We start from the raw sequence: 21971 nt of genomic DNA on the forward strand, positions 1-21971 counted from the left end.
AACATCTCTGAAAGAATAAGGCCGTAAATCCATCCGGACCCGGAGCCTTTTCTGGATGCATGGAAAAGACTATCTCTTTCAATTCAGCCAACGAAAAGGGGGCCATAAGCAACCTATTATCCTCTGGGGAAACTAAAGGGTGGATTGAATTTACAAACTCATCATCAACCACCACCGACTCCACTGAAAGAAGAGACTTAAAGGACCTTACAGCTTCAGTGGCTATATCATCCTCATCTATCAGAGTATTACCATTAGAGTCGTGAATATAAGAGATTCGATTGCGAAGTCTCTTGAGCTTAGAAGAGGAATGAAAGAATTTAGTATTTCGATCGCCTTCAGAAAGGCAAAGATCCCTAGACTTCTGTCTCCAGTAAGATTCTTCCCTAGCCAAGGTCTCACTCAACTGCAAGTTCAACAACTTTAGCTTATCATATATTGTAGGACACAACCCTGAAACAACAATGCTTTCATTAAGTTGCTCAATTTCCTCCTGAATCTTGGCCTTTTCACCAAAAATATTCCTAAAATGCATCACATTCCAATCCTTAATCCTTGACTTTAAAAAGTCCAGTTTCTTAACAAGCTGAAACATCGGCGACCCAGGAAAAAATGGAGCTGAATACCACCAATGTTTTAAGGAAGGCAAAAATGATTGGTCCCTAAACCACATTGGCTCAAACTTGAAAGGTTGAATTTAATTTAAATAATAGTATAATATTAAAAAAAAGAGATTTTAGATTTTGAATCGATTCATTTTTTATTTTTTATTTTGACACTGTCGAAAGAGGGATAGTATAACTTGTGTAAAAATAATATTTCAAGGTGACTCATTTGGGAAACTTTGGATGTCATATTCTTTGTAGAGTTCTAAAAATAAATGAAAGCGTTTTTGAGTTGCAGGGATTTAGAGTTAACGTGAAGATGTTTCAAATTATTATAGGGACTCCAATGAGCCATGTTTGCATTATAGCACTTTTTATGATTGAGCTAGTGATATGAGGAAACGGTTTTCATTTTTAAGGGTGTTTACAATTTTTTTGTTTTTGATTTTTTAAGCATTGAAAATATTTGTACATGTTGATGGACCCATTGTGAAGTGTTTAAACATTGTTTTAAATGCTATTTTTTTGTGTTATCACGTAGATATCTATTGATGACAATATCGAAGGGCATAACCTCTACAGTTTACATAGCAATTGAAAAATCGGGACATGTAACTAGTATCAAAAGATAGAAATGTAGATTGCAAATGGGTAGTCTAAAGGAAATACAAGGCTGATGGGTCACCAGAAAGATACAAAGCTAGATTGTTTTGAAATCTTCGATTTCTCTAGGGTGAGTTTCATTTGGATAAAAAGAAAAGCAGAATTTGAAATGAAATGGTGTCCTCATCTCTTTGAATTCCATGTGGAAGACTTTAGACATACATGAATTTTTAACACTATTAGAAGCAATTGACAGTCCAATGTAGAGGGAAGGGGAAGGGATAAGATTGAACAAAATCTCTTCGAAAACAAATTGATTTAGAGAAAAGTCTTGCCAAAAATTTAATATTTTACACTTTTTTATTTGAAGAATTGTTAGGTCCAATATGGAAAGCTAATGTACTGAGAGGGGAGGGGTGAATCAGTACTTCAAATCCTTTTATCAACAATATCTTTACTGTTATGCATAAACCAAAAACTGCTGTAACATAACATAAAGCTAAAACAAATGAGTAACAATCATACATGATTCACTCCATAACACATATATTTTGATTACGCAGAAACTCTTGGTTAGAGAGAAAAACTGCGGTGGGGATGGCACCCACAACTTCACTACTGCAATAATAAAGAGTGCTCGGTTAGAGCTACATATTTAGCTATTTCTGATAGCTTACCCCGTTAGGAGTAGCAAGATCTGTTAGATCTACCTTGCTAAAGGATTTTACAACACTTTATATAAATGCTGCACCTAGTTAGAGGCTTTACAATTTATAGACTTGATTAGAGTCTTTTACCCTGTTAAAGGTTTCTCTTACAACTTCAAAATATTACAATAAGACTTTACAAATATCTGCAACTTTACATTTGAAATGCTGTAACAGATTCTATGTGCTCAAAATAAGATTACCTTGCCTATAGCATACCTCGGTAACTCATAAAGTAATTCGGTAAACCCTTCTGTTTACTCTGTTCTTTGACTGTTCTCTGATAACCTTCTCGGTGACCTCTGTGTCTCTGTAACAGTCATAATACTCTGTGATTTCTCATGTATCACATAAGTCTTGCTTCATACACATATGCACACACATTTCTCTCATTCACATATATCTCTAACCCTAAATTCATGCTGTATAAATAGATTTCTTATGTCGGTGATCTGATTCATTGCTTCGATCTTACAAACATGATTTCTCGAATAAATAACCATGCAAAACATTTCATTGGTTAGATGACCTCAAAATTATACAAAATCTATATGTGCAATTTCCAATGCAATAACGGTTCTATGTGCCTCAATCTTGTAACACGTTTTCATATGTGTGTCTAGGTTCAATGAATTTGGTAACACGTTTCACTCGGTGTATATCAACTCAGTGTATTATCTTTACTGCTTGGTAGACATGAATTAACACTCGGTAGACAGCTCGGTGTATACTGGGCTCTGTGACTGTTTTCCTTCTGTAACTGACTTGACTGTTCATACCAACTAAATATTTCGGTAGTGGTAACCGACTAGAGTATATAGAATGACTTTGTATATAAAACTAATGGCAATTTGATAAGTAGTAACGATCTCCCCTTTTGATATTAGTTGAGATGTTTGACAAAACTATTTTCAAAGTCATTACTCAAAAATCTGTATGCTTTACAAAATTTGACTAAACATAGAGTATATACAATAGTCAATGAAATAGTATAATCAAATATACTCCCCTTATCAATATGCTGTTCAAAACTCTGATTATGTGTGCTCGGTGATCAATACTCTGTAATCACTGTTCTTTCCTCTGTTCACTGCTCTTGGACACTCTGCTTATTCTGCTCATTCTGCTCGGTATACTTCCCCTGTATACTACACTCCGGTTGTTTGATACTTTGAATACTATACACTCCCCCTGTGTACTTTGATGCTATATATACTTTGATGATATACTCCCCCTTTTTGACAAACATCAAAATTTAGTTACCATTTAGAGGTGGCAATTGATCAAAAATGGATTTGTACTTTGTCTTGGCTTCCGTGAGAGCGACAGAAAGTGCATCCTTTACACTGTCCATTAAAGAATTCTGTGCATTAATATCAGCCAATAATGAAATTAAGCCATCTAAAGTGCTTCCCTCTTGTGTAGTAGAGAGGTAAGTGAGGTAAGTGGCTCGGTTCAGCTGTTCTTGAACGGATGAAAGATGAGGAAGGAATAATGTTTGAAATCTCATTATGTCCATCCTGATCTTGTGTTCTTCATTCCTCAGTTCCAATTGCTGAGCCATGAGCTGTTGTAGCTTAGTATAAAAATTCTGAACTGAATTGGGCTCAGTGGTCAACTTATTTGAGAGATTGGTGATCTCTTTCTCAATTGCTTCTGTTTTATTCTTGATGTCCTTAAGGAATAAAGAAAATGTGCAGAGTTTCTGAAATAACGAAAGAATGTGCTTGAGTTGAGGGGGCAACTCAGCAATAAATTTGACAAGTTTAACCTTGCCAACAACAATGGATTTCTGTACTTCCTCTATCATTTTAGCAGTTAGTTCCTTGTCTTTTAGTTTGCTCAAGTATTCGGATGCATCTACTCCATATGTCTCAATCTGATTTAGGAGTTCATCCAATTGAATATGGATGGCTGCATCGGTTGATACTGTAGCTGAAGGTAGCATATCTGATAGTAAGGTCTTTACCTTCTAAAGTACTTTATTCTTCTTTTGTATGGCCAGTTGCTTCTCCCGTTCGGCCTTTGCTTTGCACAGTTCACCGAATTCAGTGAGTGCTTGCCCTTTCAATTTGGAGATGTCTACATTGGGCAACACTATCAGTTTTGATAAATCAATTTTGAAACTATGCTTTTTCAACTTCTTTTCTTTACCTTTGACCTGGTGAACCACTACAATAGCTTGAGAGGCTTGAGGACCCTCGGTAGGTTGCTCGGTAGAGACAACACTTTTGTCGGTTTCTTTAGTCTCGGTAGTGTCCTTCGGTGTCTCGGTGCTTGGTGTCTCAGTTGTAACATTTTCCGTGCTAGAAGGTGCTTGAGAGGTTTGTTCTTGTGAAGTACCTTTTGTTGTAGACTTTTGACCTTCGGTGCCTTCATCTATATCCTGAGGCGCTTCGGTTGTAGCAAGTTGATTGATCGGTGGGTAAGGCTGAACTTGTTCCAAAACAGATTCACTGGAGACAAGTTTTGCATAAGCATTGCCTTCTATCATTTCTTGTTCAGGTGCCTCTGCATCCATGATATCTTCATCTATTTGAATGGTGTCAGCAGGGTCTTGCTCAGTGACATCAGGCTCTTGGTCGGTGACATCTACTATTTCCACTGTAGATTGTTCACCAGCATTTTTTCTTCGAAAGATGTCCTTCCATTGTTCTTTTGTTTCCTTCTCCACTTCTATATACATGCCATTCATCAATTTCAAGGCCTTTTGTTTTACTGTAAATTGTGTTTGGTTGTTTGTCAGATGTTCTTTTATTTCATCAACCGACATATCAGGAAAGAGATGCACCAGACTTCTTTCTCTGATTTGTTTCTCCGAGTCTAGGGCATATTGCCATCTGGTTTCAATATGTGCATATAATTCCTTAGGAATAGAATTACATACTTCTAATGGGACCACTCGGAATTTTAGAAGTGTGCAAATGACAGCTTCTTCAATTTACCTCTTTTCATCAGCAGATCTAGATTCATATTTGACAAATCTGAATCCACCAAATCCACCATATTCTTTTAGATTTTTACAAAAATTTTCTACACTATGTACATCTACCTTCTTGCTTTTCACAATCTGAAATTTACTTGCATCTTCAGATTCGGTATCACTTGACTCTTTTGGCAAAATGAGTCTCCGAGTAGATTTCTTGTAAGTTCTAGCTACCTTAGGAACGGTAACAGTCTTTTGTTTCTTACTTGGTGATGCAGCAGATGCCCTTGTGTTAGGTCTCTTTGTTGGAGGGGTCGGTAGGGCCATTGAAGTGTCCTGTTTCTTTCTCTTCAACACTTTTTCCTTAGGTAATTCAGTGCTAAGTGTTATGGCTGCTTCTTGGGCTTTTGTCTCCTTTTCGGTGATGGCTAGAACGCCTTTGACAGGTGTGGAGGAAGAATCCTCTCCGAATTTCTCAGTTAATGCCTTAATCATCTTTGTAGCTTTTCTTGTAGCCTTAGGTACTACAATGCTCATTTTTACTTTTTCCTTCACCTCTTCATAGGTTCCATACCTCAGCTCGGTAGTATGCCTTGGCAATGATAGATAGGCATCAATTTGTTGTTGTGTGATATCAAAATCAATCTCATAACCCATTGGTGGCAAAGATTGAGTCCTCGGTTCAACAACATTCATATAACAATAATCGGTGTCGACCTCAAAACATATTTCATCTTTGTATTTTTCTATCAGCTATGGTGGAATCCGGCACCTGTTATGCATTTTCTCTTGGAACTTGCTGAAGTAATCATCCATTATATCATTAAAGTTATCACCTAACTTCTTGATGAAGTCATTGATCTGATGGGTGATTGGTTAGTGTAGTTCCCAAACAACTTTACCGACTGTTGGAAAAAACTTCTCAAAGTAGAAAAACATACATACAAGTAGTGATCCAAATTTTAGAGTATTTGCCGAGTTGTTCTTCTTCGGCTTCCTGATTGTGTTCAGATTTTCAAACAAGTTCTTCAACAATACTTCACACAAGTCAATTTTCATGCCTTTACATACAAGTAGTGATCCAAATTTTAGAGTATTTGCCGAGTTGTTCTTCTTCGGCTTCCTGATTGTGTTCAGATTTTCAAACAAGTTCTTCAACAATACTTCACACAAGTCAATTTTCATGCCTTTCTTAACAATTTTGTATGCTAAGTCCACCGCTGCACAGGGTACACTGTTTTCCCTTGCCGATTGGAAGAAACAGTAACCAATTACCCTAATGGCAAATTTGAGTTCAGGATCAATGATGTTGTTCACCAAAAGTGATAACCCAAGAACACCTGCAAATCTATCTATGAGATAGCCAATCTCAATCAATGAAACACTTCAGGGCTTGGATAACATAACATAGGATCCTAATGATCCTCCTGCACTTCAGGTTCTACTAGACCTAGGGGGGGACACCCTTTTGATGCATTGAATACAACAATCACAAACATAAGACTGCATCAACAATGAGTAGACAAACCATTCCACAAGCTCACCAAATTAGGTAACATGTACAGATGGGCTGGATCTTATACAAATAATAGGTGAAATAGAGCTTTGGAAGGATAGAACATTAACCTCGAAACATAAAGGGAAATAGATTTTCTTTTAAATTGTTTGATCTGAAAAACATCCCCAAACTTGTAAGACCAGTGCCTTATTCAAGGGCAACAGAGTCGCACATCAAACTCTAAATGAAAGCTTATACTGCAAATCCATCTTCATTATTAAATATTCATGCATTTAATGCCTTGCATAAATGCATTACTCAGCTCACTCACAGAAAATATCAAATCTAGAAACTATATTCCATTATTCATGATTTATTACAGAATTTAAATTCTTCCTTGAAGAATCCCTGCAAACAATCACAATTACCTCCTTGAGATAACAAATCTCAGCCTCCTTGAGGATGTGATTTGAATATAATGAAAATACAAATCCAGAGACAACTTCTGTGTGAATTTGTGCATGCCTTACATACACAAGAACCTGCAACTAAGAACACCTATAGTAAAGAATTGAACTCCATTAATGAAAGGATAGCCCTGCTCTGTACAATCTTGAAGAATACTCAGAATTGGAAGCCATGAAAAAATGGAGCCACTCTCCAAATTTCTGGAAGCCTTACAAATGAGAAGAATTGGGAATAAAAAGAGGAGGGAAGAAAATCAAATTTGCAACTGAAAATTGCCAAGTGTCTCCTCTCTAACTGAATTTCACTCCCGACCAAATTGCTCCCTATCCAACCTCATTCCTGTAAGGACCCTGTCCTGCCCTGCTAACCAAGCAAAAGCACCAGCCTTTGGGAGGCAAGCCATATGCCAAAATAGCTTGTATGGCCAAGTAGATAAATCTTTAACAACCAAGAGAGAATTATAGCCATCCTTAACTGTGTACTTACCAAAGATATTCCTTGTCCAGATAAGCTCATCGTCGGCATCAGAAAGAATTATTACTCTCTCCCCCAACATCTTTTCATATTCCAATTTCACATTTTGATCAATATCTAAAAACTCAATTGATTTCCATTTTGTCACCTTAAGATTCCCACTATACTCAATTTCAAAATAATCAGCCACAAAGACACCCCAAAGGGAAGAAAGAGTGGAAATTAAAGGAGACGAATCCCTCGAGTTCACCAAAGGGGGATGTCCATTTCAAACTTCTTCCCAAAACCTGACCTTTCTACCATTATGAACAATCCATGAGGGATGAGGCAAAATCACTGATCTACATTTACATAGAAAATTCCAAATAGCTGAACTAGACGGTAAATTAGAAACTTGAAAAACATACTCTCTTGGTCCGTTATTTAAATATTTAGCAAACATAATTTGTGCCCAAAAAGATAATGGTTTCTCATACAATTTCCAAACCAACTTAGCACCTAAGGCTAAATTCTGTCTTTCCATACTCCTAATGCCTGTGCCCCCAAGGTTTTTAGGCAAACAAACTTTGTCCCATGCTACCAGAGGGAGTTTCTTCTTACATTCTTTATTATTACTCCAAAGGAAGGACCTAAGAGTATCTTGCAAACTAACAAGAACCGCTTTCGGAGACTGCAAAATAGACATGAGATAAATAGGAACAATATTTAGGACAGACTTAATAAGAACAATCTTACCAACCAAAGATAACCATCTATGATTCCAGGATAGGATCCTTCTAGAGATAACTGGAATGATCTTATCCCAAAACTCAACTCTATCCTTCTTAATGAAGAAAGGTATACCAAGATAAGAACAAGGAAGATTTCCAGATGTAAATCCCCCAAAAATCTTCAATCTATCCTGAACCAATTGTGAAGCATGAAGGAAAAAAATCTTTGACTTATCAACATTGACTCTCTGACCAGAAAAGGATGCATAATTCTATATTATCCCATTTATCACTCTTGCCTCACCCAAAGAGGCCTGACCAAATAAGAAGGTATCATCTGCAAACAAGCAATGCGAAATGCTTTGTGGAACATTATGAATCCTAATTCCCTTCCAAAGCCCTCCCAGCTTAGCGGCTCTTATAGCCCAACTGAACGTTTCAACTAGAAGAATGAACAAGAAAGGAGACGGGATCCCCCTGCCTCAAACCCCTAGAAGAGGAGAAAAAACCACAAGGGGAGCCATTAATTAGAACCGAGAACTTTGCAGAAGAAATACAAGCACAAATCCATTTGACCCATGCCTTGGAAAAGCCCAATTTAAGTAGAACAACACACGCCCCCCATTCTACTCTATCATATGCTTTCATCATATCTAATTTGAGGATCATGGTCGGGATTCATTGAGTAAAAATAGAATGCAGAACCTCATGCTCCACTATAGCTTCCTCTGTCGTCTCCCTTCCTGGAACAAAACCACCTTGGTCTAAAGAAATGATCCTAGGCAGAATTTTAGCCAACCTTAAAGAAATAGCCTTGGTAAAAATCTTGTAAAAAGTATTACATAAAGCAATAGGGCGAAAATCAACAAATGTCTTGGTAACCTCTTTTTTAGGAATAATTGCAATCATTGCAGTATTAAGCTATTTCAAAACAGACCTATTCCTTCTAGCTTCCTCAAGGGCCAATAAAACATCATTCCCACAAAATCCCAGCATTTCTGAAAAAATAAAGGAGTAAATCCATCCGGTCCCGGAGCCTTATCAGGGTTCATTGCAAAAACAACATTCTTAACTTCATCCAAAGAAAAAAGAGACATCAACATTTTATTATCTTCCGAAGATACCAAAGAAGGAATATTAGAAGAAATGTTATTATGAAGATCTCCATGCTCCGAAGACAATAGTGACTTAAGAAACCTAACTGCCTCTGAAGCAATATCCTCCTGTTCTGTTAAAAGTCTGCCATTTGGACATTCAATACAAGATATCCTATTTCTACTTCTCTTAATTTTTGTTGAAGAGTGAAATTTTTTTATTATTTATATTGATATAATTTATGCAAACTTAATTATTAAGATTTATTATAACATATACTATTAAGATTTATTATAACATATATTGATATATAAAATTTATATATTATTATTTATTTATTTTTTCAAATTATTTATTTTAATAATGAATTTATATTTATATATAATAATAATTTTGATTTATGAGAGCTGACCCCATGTATGTAATTTACCTACCAAAAAAATAGACTAAACCATTTCTTTTAATTGTTTACATCCACCAATTTGCCACCTCGATTTCTTGCATTAGTATTTATGAGTTTTTTTTTTTTTTTTTTCAATAAAAGTGGATTATTCCACTAAACTTTTTTATTAATATTTTTTATTTTTTACACAGGATTCAAAGAGCATACTGGAGGAAAGAACCCTGGGAAGAAAACCTTCGGTCATAGCTCATAAAATAAACCTATAGTATCTAACGGATCAGTTTATACACCCCGCCCAAAACCACATACAAAATGCAGTCACAACACATATAATATTAGTTTTGCATAGAGCCCATATGATAGTTTGCCAAAAAAAACCCATCGGATAGTTTTCAAATGTAGACTCCACAGCTGCTATCAATGGAAGAAGGCAAAATTTTCCAAAGCCCTATGCCAAATCTTTTGAGTCAAAAACCTTCTTGCCAAAAAAAAAAGTATCAAAAAACTTTTGGAAAAACACTATTGTATCAAATACCATGAGCTCGAACTCTCCTCCAAACAACGAAAATGAATACTTGAAATGAAAGGGGAAAGCGGGAATAATTATCATCATAAAATTTTACATCAACATTACTCAAGAAAATCATATAACTATTGCTGCAAACCTTCTCATACCCTAGAAGGAATTTCCTCAAAACCCACCTCTCGCTGATTAGCATTGCTATCAATGGCTAAATTTGCCAAATAATCCGCAATCTTATTAACTTCTCTATAACAATGGGATGCCAAGAAAGATTCGAACAATTCTAATTTTTGTAAAATGGGATCAAGTATATACTGCAAATTCCAACAATTCGATTTCTTTTTCATAACACATTGAATAATCACCATAGAATCACCTTCAATTATTAAGTCTTTAATTCCCTAAGAGATTGCTATATCCAATCCAAAAGACAAAGCATGGAATTCCGCATAATTGTTAGTTTTAAAACCAATAGTATGACACTTAGCTCGAATAAAATTTGCATTGTGATCATAAATTACGATGCCTACCCCAGCCGGCCTAGGGTTACCACGAGAGGCCCCATCAAAATTCAGTTTAAAGTGCCCCTGCGAAGCCGAGCATCTCTTACCTATTGCATCATTCTTTTTTAAAATTGAACCATGAGAGGGTAAAATTGACAACATCTTCCAAACTCTAGTAACTCTAATATCCCAGTGCGAAAAAGAAGTAAGATTTTCCAAATTCTTATAAATAAACGACAAAGCAACCTCAGAGATTGAAGACTCAATTTTTAATAGAACCCCAGACACAGGAGACCTTGTTTTTTTAAATATCTTGTTGTTTCTCTCTGGCCAAACATTCCAAATCACAATAGATGGAGATATGATCCAAAGGCATGCATAAAAAGATGAGGCAAACATAAAGGGCCAAGATCTAAAATGGGAAATGAGATCCTTACCAATAACAAAGGATATATTTAACTTCTCAAACAACCACTGCCAACATTCATAAGCATAATCACAATGTAGGAACAGGTGTGAAGAAGATTCCAAATTTTTGTTACAAAGGACACATGGGAAAACAACAGTAATACCAAGCCTGTCTAGTCTCATACCTGTAAAGACTCTGTTCTGAACTGCCAACCAAGCAAAGGCTCTAGCTTTAGGAAGACAAGTTGAATGACAAAACAACTTAAAAGGCCAAGATGATAAATCGTCAGCAACCATAAGAGAGTTGTAACCATATTTAACAGTGTACTTACCAGAAATATTCTTTGTCCAAATAAGTTCATCCTTAGAATCAGAAAGAAATACATTTCTATCCCCCAAAATCTTCTCAAAATCTAATTTTATGCTTTGATCAACATCTAAGAAATCAATCGACTTCCATCTAGCTAGATTAAGGGGTCCACTAGTCACAATTTCAAAATAATTTGCTACAAAAACACCCCAAAGGGAGGAAAGAATAGTGATCAGAGGAGACCAATCCCTAATATTCACCAAAGGTGTGTGTCCATTCCATACTTTATCCCAAAATCTGACCTTTCTACCATTATGAACAATCCATGAGAGATGAGGCAAAATAACTGATCTACATTTACAAAGGAAATTCCAAATAGCAGAACCCAAAGGCGAATTTGAGACTTTAAAAATGTACTCTCTCGGTCCATTATTTAAATATTTGGCAAATATAATCTGTGCCCATAAGGAGTTAGGCTTGTCATATAATATCCAAACCAACTTAGCACCTAAGGCTAAATTTTGATTCTCAAGACTCCGAATTCCTGTTCCCCCAAGTTCCTTAGGCAAACATACCTTATCCCATGCAACTAAAGAGGGAGTTTCTTCTTGCCATCTTTATTATTGTTCCAAATAAAATCTCTAAGAGTATCCTGTAAACTAAAAAATGCTGCTTTTGGAGATTTCAAAACAAACATGAGATATATGGGAACAACATTCAAAATAGACTTGATGAGAACAATTTTACCTGCCAAAGTTAACCATCTATGATTCCATGAGAGAATTCTTTTAGAAATGACCGAAATAATCTTATCCCAAAAACCAATCTTATCCTGTTTAACAAAGAAATGAATCCCAAGGTAAGTACATGGAAGATTTCCAGTCTGAAATCCCTAAAAGGATTGCAACCTATGCTGAACCAGTTGTGATTTATTAAGGAAAAAAATCTTTGATTTATCACCATTCACTTTTTGACCAGAAAACGATGCATAATTTTGTATTATTCCTTTAATCACTTTTGCCTCAACTAACGAAGCATGTCCAAATAACAGAGTATCATCTGCAATGAGACAATGAGAAATACTTTGGGGAATATTATGAATCCTTATACCTTTCCAAAGCCCCCCACTTTAGCAGCCCTAATAGCCCAACTAAAGGTTTCAGCTAGGAGAATAAACAAAGAGGGAGAAAGGGGATCTCCCTGTCTCAAACCCCTAGAGGAAGTGAAAAAACCACAAGGAGAACCATTAATTAAAACCGAGAATCTTGTAGAAGAAATACATGCATGAATCCATTTGACCCAGGCCTTTAAAAAACCCAACTTCTCAAGAACAACACATAAAGCCCCCCACTCTACTCTATCATAAGCCTTCATCATGTCTAGTTTAAGTATCATGGCCGGGGTTCTTTGGGTGGAAATAGAATGAAGCACCTCATGTGCTACAATTGCACCCTTTGTCGTTTCCCTTCCGGGAACAAAACCACCTTGCTCCAATGAAATGATCCTAGGTAGAATTTTTGCCAATCTAAGAGAAATTGCCTTCGTAAATATCTTATACAAAGTGTTACATAAAGCAATGGGGCGGAAGTCGGCAAAAGTCTTAGTATCCTCTTTTTTAGGAATAATTGCAATCATTGTAGTATTAAGTTGTTTTAAAATAGACCTATTTCTCCTCGCTTCCTCGAGAGCCAATAAAACATCATTTCCCACAAAGTCCCAACATTTCTGAAAAAATAAAGGAGTAAAACCATCTGGTCCCGGAGCTTTATGCGGATTCATGGCAAAGACAACACTCTTAACTTTTTCTAAGGAAAAGGGAGACATCAACATCTTATTGTTTTCCAAAGATACTAAAGGAGGAATATTAGATATAATATCATTGCTGAGATTTCCATTTTCCGAAGATAATAATGACTTAAAAAATGTAACTGCCTTTGAAGAAATATCCTTTGGCTCTGTCAATAAATTCCCATTCTGACACTGAATATAAGATATCCTATTCTTACATCTTTTAATCTTAGTTGAAGAATGAAAATTTTTTGTGTTCCTGTCACCATCTGAAAGCCACAACTCTCTAGATTTATGTCTCCAATAGATTTCCTCTCTAGCTAACACCTCCTCAAGCTGTAATTTTAGTGACTTCAATTCATCAAAAACTTGTGGCACCATACCATGTTGAAGCACATGAGTATTAAGACACTCAATCATATCTGGAATCCTTTGTTTCTTCTGAAAAATGTTCTTAAAATGTGAGATTATCCATTCCCTAATATTCAATTTCAAATAACTTAACTTCTTAGCAATCTGAAACATGTGGGACCCATAACAAAAAGGAGTAGAATTCCACCATTTCATAAGCATAGGCAAAAAGGAAGAATCCCTAAACCAGATGGGCTCAAACTTAAATGGAGACTTAAAAGAAGCCCTATTCTCAATAACTGAAAGGGAAATTGGAAAATGATCAGAACCCGAGACCGGTAGACTAGAGAAAAAGAATTCAAAATCTGAATCAATCCAATTCTTAGATAACAAAAACTGATGTAATCTCTCAGCAATTTGAGAAAAATCCCTTCTCATGTTTGTCCATGTGAAAACCCCATTCTGAGACTTACAATAAAAAAAGGATCATATCAGAAATGAAATCCCCAAAGTCATCCATAATCCTTTTATTAGGGAAAACACCTCCTCTTTTCTCATCTAAATCAGTGATAGCATTAAAATCACCCCCGAAGATAATAAAGGAACCATGTTTTAAGGGAGAAGAAATCCTCTTTAATTCACCCCATAACTTACTCTTCCCTTGAATTCTTGACGGAGCATAAATGTTAAAAAGCCATAATTTAACCTTCGAAATCTTGCTTATAACTAAAGCCAACATCCAATTTGTAGCAGATGCCACTAACTGTACCTCAATATTATAATTATTCCAAAGCAGTGCCAAACCTCCTGAGGCACCACAAGCCGGAGAAGAAAGAAAATTCCACCTTCTCCAAGATGAAAAAACCAAATCAGCAGACTCCTTTGACAACTTTGTTTCTTGCAACATAAAAATATCACACTTAATTAAGTCCATCTGGGACTTAATTAAGTGTTTCTTGTTAGGGGCATTTAAGCCCCTAACATTCCAAGAAATAATTCTCATTGTTCTCGAGGGGAGGCCAAAGCTCCCCTCTTCTCATTAATCGGAGAATTTTTGCTTTCCCCAAAGCAACCTTGCAAATTACGTTTCACAGCCCCTGATCTTGTCACAGGAGGATTAGTCACAAATCTTTTACTCTTTTTTTTTAACACTTACAGGAGTTAGACATGTTTTCTTAGGCCTACCAAGAGAAACCAAATGCCTCCCTTGCCCACCAGTAGGAGAAAGTGACAAAGTCTTTTGAATTCCAACATCAATTTCCATTTGAGTCTTAAGATTATTTGGAGGCCTACCTCTCCTAGGAGAAACCACCGATGGTGAAAAAACCGGAGTTGTTTGGACAATTGGTATACTCTTGCATGACTTTGGAGAAGCCAGGATAAATGGATTATCTTCAAAATCCAACTCTGTTGTAGCCAAAACCGCAAAAGGATTAGCAGATGTAGAAATTGGAAGGGTCGAATTTATACCCCCCAAATCATTCTCAATTGAACAAACAACTCTATCAGTAATACCCTCATCCATTTGATGTGCATGATTGTTAAAAATATCATTTACTTGTTGAACCAAATTCTCATCTGGCATAATAATAGGGACAACCTCTGACGGATTACTATTCCCTAAGGAAGATTCATTAGCCATATTAATTTCAACATTCAGAGGGGAATTATTAGACACCAAATTCTTAATTTCCTGAACTAAAGAAGCATCATTAGGAAAACCTATGGGAGGTACCTGTTTAATAGTTTCCATATCAACCATTGCATTTTTATCTAAATTCACATTCTTTGAAGAATCCAAAACCTCCTTTAGAGTGCATGAAGACAAATTGTCGTCCTTACCCTTTGTGTGATTATTTGGCATCTTAGGGAAATCTATCATCAATGGATGATCACTCCATTCATCGGGGGATTACCATCCACTATACCCCCGTTATTAGAAAATGTCTTCAGTAAAGACGAAAGTGAGACCGAACCCGAAGTGTGATCATTTGGTTTCCCAGAACTACGACACAATGAATTTTTTTCAAGATTAATGTGACTTGTTTCTACCAATTTATGCGAAGAGACATTTCCACATCCTTCAACCGAAGGTCTCGCTGACAAACTATCTTTATTAAGGGATTTAGGGACAGAGCCAACAACCTGTTGGTTTTTCTTAAAATCCATAAGTAACGGAGCATCCAAAAGTAAAGGAGACTTAAGAAGTTCCGCATCTAATTTCTCAATTGATTGGTGCCAAATACCATCATGAGACTTGATATTACAAGTATGGGGGCAAACATTGTTAGGGTTAATAAGAACACAAATTTTTACCAGAACCTCCCCCTCCACAAAGTCCATTTTAGATGTTAAAAAACTTCCAATAATATTTCCAATTTTTTCAAGAACATTTGGATCCATAAATTCAAAAGGAATTTTAGGTAAACCAAACCAGAAAGGAATAAGTTTTGAATTAGACCAAGAAGGAACAAAAAAAGGTTTCCAAGCCGCAATTGAAATTAAATGTTTTCCAAACCAATGATGCGAAGTTCTTAATACCTCATCTCTGAAAGAAGGAGAATCAAAGACAATAATAAAAGCATTCGCAGACAATAATTGAAATAATGCATATCCCCCCATCTTTTCTGCAATTTATGATAAAGCTTTAACAAACTAATTTGATCACCCCAAATTTCCCTAGAAATAGCATTCGTATGCAAACAATTCTCTTTCTTATCGACATAGGAACCTAAAAGATCGATACAAGGGATAGGAGCCCAAACCTGTGATGAAGAAACCCCCGACAGAATAGGATCAGAAGGTATCTTACTTACCTTTTCCGGACTAGTTTCCTTGAGGTTCACATTTACTTTATTTCCCACTTGCTGTGAAGAAACAGAAGCCCTAGCCGCAGTCTCCTTATTTGCCAAGCCAACAACCCTAGCAAATGTTCGCTGATTGCCCGGATCCAAAGACCATTTCCTCGAAAAGCCCTTGAATTGCTTCTTAGAATTCCCTTGATTCGTACCATTATTAAAACGCCTTGGAGTGAATTTCCTTCTATTGTTATTCTGCCTCCATGCCACACTGCGTTTGTTCCCAAAGAAGCCTTGAAAGTATTTTGAAGCTGGCTGAAAAACCTTGTTATTTCCGCTCCGGTTTACCTGTATCGCCATGTCCTTCCATTTGCCGTTCGTGTAGACCCACTGCGGAACATGAGGCGGGTCTTCCCAGCCCACATCTGCCCATGAACCCAAATGTCCTCTACCAGCCATGTCCGATGACTGTATTAAATTTCTACTGAATCTGAGAGAGAACGATTGAATAAAAAAGCTCTGACACTCCTGATCTTCCTCTGGATTCAAAACACTGTCTGCAGCTATTTATGGAGTCCGCACATTGTTTGGAAGAAAAACTAATTCTCATTTTGCAAGCTTAGTGTCTTCAAAACAGCGACAATGTGCCGTGATCTCATATTTATTTTTGCGATTTTTGACAGATCTGGAACAGATTTGTTGCCACAAGCGATCTGCACTCTTTAACTTCTGCAATTATTACCTTCTTCCACTCCTTTCTAACTATTTCAGGATGAAATCAAGGCTATTGGCTTCTTTCTCTTTCCTGACAACGATGCTTCTGATAAACCCTAGCTCTGACAAATGCAGCGGCTGCGAACATCTATTGATAGCAGATAAGAGAACTCTATCCCCTCCTAGTGCAGCGATAACAATTATGAACAACGACTATTCAGATCTAGTGTTAGATCCATATTTGTTTCAGAGTGCATGAGCACGAAACTGCCGAAGTTCAGAGGCATAGTTTTTTCGATTTGTCCGATCGTAGGCTTGAATCCTCATAGAAAATGCTGTAATTGATTGGACATGAAAACCTCACAGAATGATCAAGGAATCATTCTGATTTATTATTATAAAAATAAAAATAAAAAGAATTCCATAATTTGGCCAATGCAATGGCACAAGCACCTAGGTTTACAGCTTTTCCAAATTTGACTTGACAACGGGATCAGCACAGGCAGTTATGTGAAAATATGCTCGTGATTTGCTACACAAACTTTTAAAATCTGACAGTGTAGAAGGAATCTTTATTTATCTATATTATTGGTGACCGGTGGAGATTTTCAAAGCAAAAAGCAGGCGCTTTTTTAAGGGATCGAATCACTTTGCTCCACGCGCTCTGATCGATCACAACCAGCTCACTATCTTGCTCTGATTTTATTCGCCCCTTTTTTTTCCTTCAGTTGGAGGAGGCTTGGAATTTGACAGGGAAAATGGCTGTTTTTTCACTTTTGAACCGTATTTGACAGCTTAAAAAATTAGTAGAACGTATGCATTACATGTTATTTATTTCTAAAACTGTATAGATGACACTTCAAATTATAAATAAACCGTAAAAAAATATAGTAGGTAATATATATATTAGTTTAGAATGTTTATTATAAAAATATAAATTTATTTAGAATATTTTGAAATGGAAGGATTTAGAATATGGAAGGATGTAGTTATTTCTAATTTTATAATATTTTAATATGATTTTTTAGAATAGTCCTATTTTTTCATATGAATTTAGAAACTTGTCATAATTGAAATGATAGAATATAATTGATAAAATATTTTAATATGATTTTTTACAATATATTCTATTTTTTTATATATCAATTTAGAAACTTAATCAATTTAATTTTTTAAATATATTTAATAAGATTGTTATCGAAACTTGTCATAACCTATATGATTTTAAAATTTTAATGTTTATTATTACTAAATTAGTAATTATTAATTGATTATCATTTAATATATATTAGTGTATTAATTTAGAAACTTAGACAATGATTTTGGCTTCAATCTTCTACTTTTATATTTTTTGACAGTTAATATTTTTCTTAAAATGTCGAATGAAAGGCATTGAAATGACTAAACCGTCATCAAAAATTCATATATGACAGGTAGGGGTGACTGTCAAATTCCAGGCCTCGTTGGAGGCTTCAAATGTATAGTATTTATGAGTTTATTAATTGAGTAAAGAAACACTTGACGAGTAATAGATAGTCAGTCAACTAATTTTTGGACTCAACCATGATACAACATTATACAATTTTCTTTTTCCATGATTTATAGTGAAGATGAAGTCATTTTGTTAATAGTGATAATTTTTCCTGTCCACAGGAACAATCATTGAAGAAAGAAAACGCTAATCTCGATAAAAAGGTAAGAGACTATCCCATCCGTATCCTCATTGTCATCCCAAAATCTATTTTAGGTAATTAATAATTTTTTTATTTTTAATTAATTAATAATTTCGATCAAAAGTGCATTCAATATGTTGCATCCATCCAAATCCTCATTGTCATCCCAAAACCTTTTTTTTCCTTTTACCCCCAATGAAGTTGTCAACGTTGACACAGGAAATAAATATTGAGACCAACAGAGTCAAAGGAAATATGGAAGCGGATGCTGCAACTCAACAAGATCTGCCTAAAGCTAAACTCAATCTATGGTAATTTATGTTTGATTTCAGCAACCTAATTTTTATTTATCTTGAAATAATAATTATAATAGAGGGAGTATGTGAATGCAGCCTATCATGAGTTGAAAGCACAACCAATTGTCCATATTTTATACCTCATCTGAGGTACTGTGAAGCTCAACTGAATTGGATCACGTCTCTTGAAAGTTACAAATTTTCCACTTCTTTTATACAATGATGGAGATACAATGTTGTAAACTGAAGGTAGTTTCTAATTTGAAACTAATGTTGAGATTTCTTTGATTTTTTTTTTATAATTAAACTACTGGTGAGGATCAGTCCTCATTAACTATAGAAAATATTCAAATTTACATACAGCAAGTTTATTATACTGAAAGGGAAACAACTGAAAGGGAAACATAGCATCTTTCCCAATCATAAAGGCTTTAGTTAAACAGTTCATACTAGAAATTTAGCCTTTCTATTACATACATCAAAACATTCTAACAGTCTCTAAATATAGAATCATAGCCATTGTATAAAAAAAAAAAACGTTTGCATTGTCCTCAGATTACTCCATATTATTCTAACTATTACTCTGTAAACCTTTGCTCTATCCTCAGAATACTCCAAACTGTTCTAACTATTATTTTGTTCTAATGTCGGGATTCCCTGCATTTCTTTTTCTTAGCAGTAATTTTCAATCAGTTGGTAGCTTTTTCTCCAGCGAAAGATGACCAAAGCTGCTTATGTTCAGAAGGACATTTTTATGGAATTTTCTACAGCTGGGAAGAACTTTAATTGATTTGATTAGTGGTGGCGTATGCACTTTTTCAAACCCTACGCCACCAATTGATAAGTTAACGTTGATGGTTGATCTCAAATTCACATTTAAGAGCTCTAAATTAAAATTAAAAATCAACGACCCACACCTTGAAAGTGGAAGATGACATGTCTCAAGTCAAAGTATGATCTCAAGCTAGGATTTTATTGTAAGAAATTTATCACAAATCAAAAAAGTTGGAAGAGATTGTTTTATTCATACCATTTCTTTGCCTACTTTTTGGCTTTTTTATCATTCTATGGCTTTCTAATTATTATCAATTCGATAAAAATCAATTGTGGCATTGTCTCTTGTCTTTACTGATCTCTAGGTGTGCCTTTATGCGTTTATCATTCCTATTATGTCAAGTTTTTATACGTGGCCAAGCTATGCGTTTCTCTTCTGCTGTGGCCTGGTTTAAATTGTTCAATATCTGCATTTTTTAAGTTTGATTGTTATGATCATGGTGGGCTAAAATACTTTGTTTCCATCTTTTGCACTTTTGTTATGTTAGTGTGGTGATTAGTTATCAAATACTATAGGAGGATTACATGCATCATTCGAAGAGCTTATTCTCATGTTCTATAAAGATTTTAATTGTAACGAGGGTCTATATGTATGTAAATATAATCAAATCTCATCATGTTTACAATATTTAAAAATAAATGAAGTGTATGGATAGGGATATGTTTTCTTGTTCTTAAGATTGTTAGATGTGTCATTTATATTATGATTGATCTAGGATTAGATATATTGTTATAAACACATTTTTCTTATGAAAATATATTTTTTGTCATCTTTTTGGTATAAAGTTATTTTGTATGAAATCAAGGAGATCAATTGAATTGTCACATCTTGATGGGTAGAGGGATCCTTTTTTTTTTGAGTTTGGAAATTGTTATCGTATAAAGACTAAATTCTTTAAGAGCTTATCTTTATGATAGGATTTATCTTAGTAGGACCAAATTTTTTAAGCATACTAAAATATTTTCTCGTGTTGGAGTAAATTAATATTTACTCACAATCTTAAATTTACTTAAGTATATCATTTTCCTAGGTAGTAGGTAAACTTTATTTATATTTTATTTTCACCTTCATCTAGTATTTTGTGCCATTAGTTCGCAGGTGGTTGTAGCTACCCTCACACCTCATTGGTGCTCGCTCTCTTGCCTTCCCTATATAAACAAGATTATGCACATTTATAATTTATTTCAATTCAATATATTTTATCTCATTTGGTGATATATCAGGTTCTCTTGTGAAGGTTTTTGCAAGTTGTGATAGTGGCTTTGGAGTTCTACTCCTACATTGTATCAAAGCCTTTCAGCTTGCAACTCCTTCCAAATTTGAGAACATAGATGCACCACTTGCTGATGCAGGAGCATCCCCGACTCACAACAATCTTGCATCAACCAAAAACATTTTCTTTTTTGTTTGCAATTTCAGTTTTCCTTTCTGTGTGTCTCGTTTTTGGCTCACCGGATTTTGTGGATTTGGATTCTACTTGATGACTTGATCATCTTTCTTGCTTCCAAACTGCATCTCATTTGGATCACTTACCGACAAGATATCGCTATTGGTTTCCATGACAGTTTCTTGTTACCGGTTGCTTGAGACCTATTATGGTGATCTACTGAAACCCATTCCGAAGCTTGCAGAGCCTTGGACGTTGATCTTGATGTTTCTTGGCGTGTGGCTGACCTTCTACGTTTCATCCTTTGAATTTTTCGGAGGAATCTCTTGGCGGAGGCCGACCTTGTTCATTTTGCACGTTAGGTCTTGTTCTTCGGGTTTTGATCCCTTTTGGACCGATTGGATCCTTTGGATTGATATATATATTTGTAACCGTGCTTTAGAATGCAATCAAGGAGAATAAATCAGAATATTAGATAGATAGACTGTGCCTAGAAGATAGATATTTCAATTTAAGGTCTCGGTTGTGACCTATTCTACGAGGCCTGTGTGCTGGTATGTTGTAACTCGGTTGTTATTGGTTGGATGTAATCAAATTTCATGCAAGAAAACTATCTGTTTTGCATTCCGTCCATCATATCTGTGTGTTTCCGTTGTGTTTACTCTTGCTGACCGGTTTGGATTGATCTCCTTGAGGTCCCTCCTCATTGGTGACTGCTTCACTCGCTGTAAACTCGGTGAGAGTGTTTTGGCCAAGCGAGTTTTTACGCCATTGACTCGTGAGTTTTTATTCGTCGAGTTTTTTTGCAAAAAATGGCCGAAAACTCGTCCGCCTTGGAACATAAGCAGAAAACGTAAAAAAAGCAGCTCATTTGATCATTTTGTGTTTAGTATTTT

At 35.5% G+C, this 21971-nt stretch overlaps 1 protein-coding gene across 8 annotated transcripts in view; it reads left to right on the forward strand.

Annotated features, from left to right (window-relative positions):
• LOC131033048 (truncated transcription factor CAULIFLOWER A) overlaps window positions 1–21971 on the forward strand; it is a 71160-nt gene that overhangs the window by 46912 nt on the left and 2277 nt on the right. For 2 of the 8 annotated variants that reach the window (XM_057964176.1, XM_057964166.2), the window contains exons 6-8: window positions 18318–18362; window positions 18538–18579; window positions 18777–18868. In XM_057964176.1, coding sequence (XP_057820159.1) covers window positions 18318–18362; window positions 18538–18579; window positions 18777–18868 — 179 coding nt within the window. The other 6 variants (XR_009103555.2, XR_009103556.2, XM_057964185.2 and 3 more) reach the window with 6 other exon arrangements.

Source organism: Cryptomeria japonica, chromosome 3 (assembly GCF_030272615.1).
Source record: "Cryptomeria japonica chromosome 3, Sugi_1.0, whole genome shotgun sequence".
Classification (NCBI taxonomy): Eukaryota; Viridiplantae; Streptophyta; class Pinopsida; order Cupressales; family Cupressaceae; genus Cryptomeria; species Cryptomeria japonica.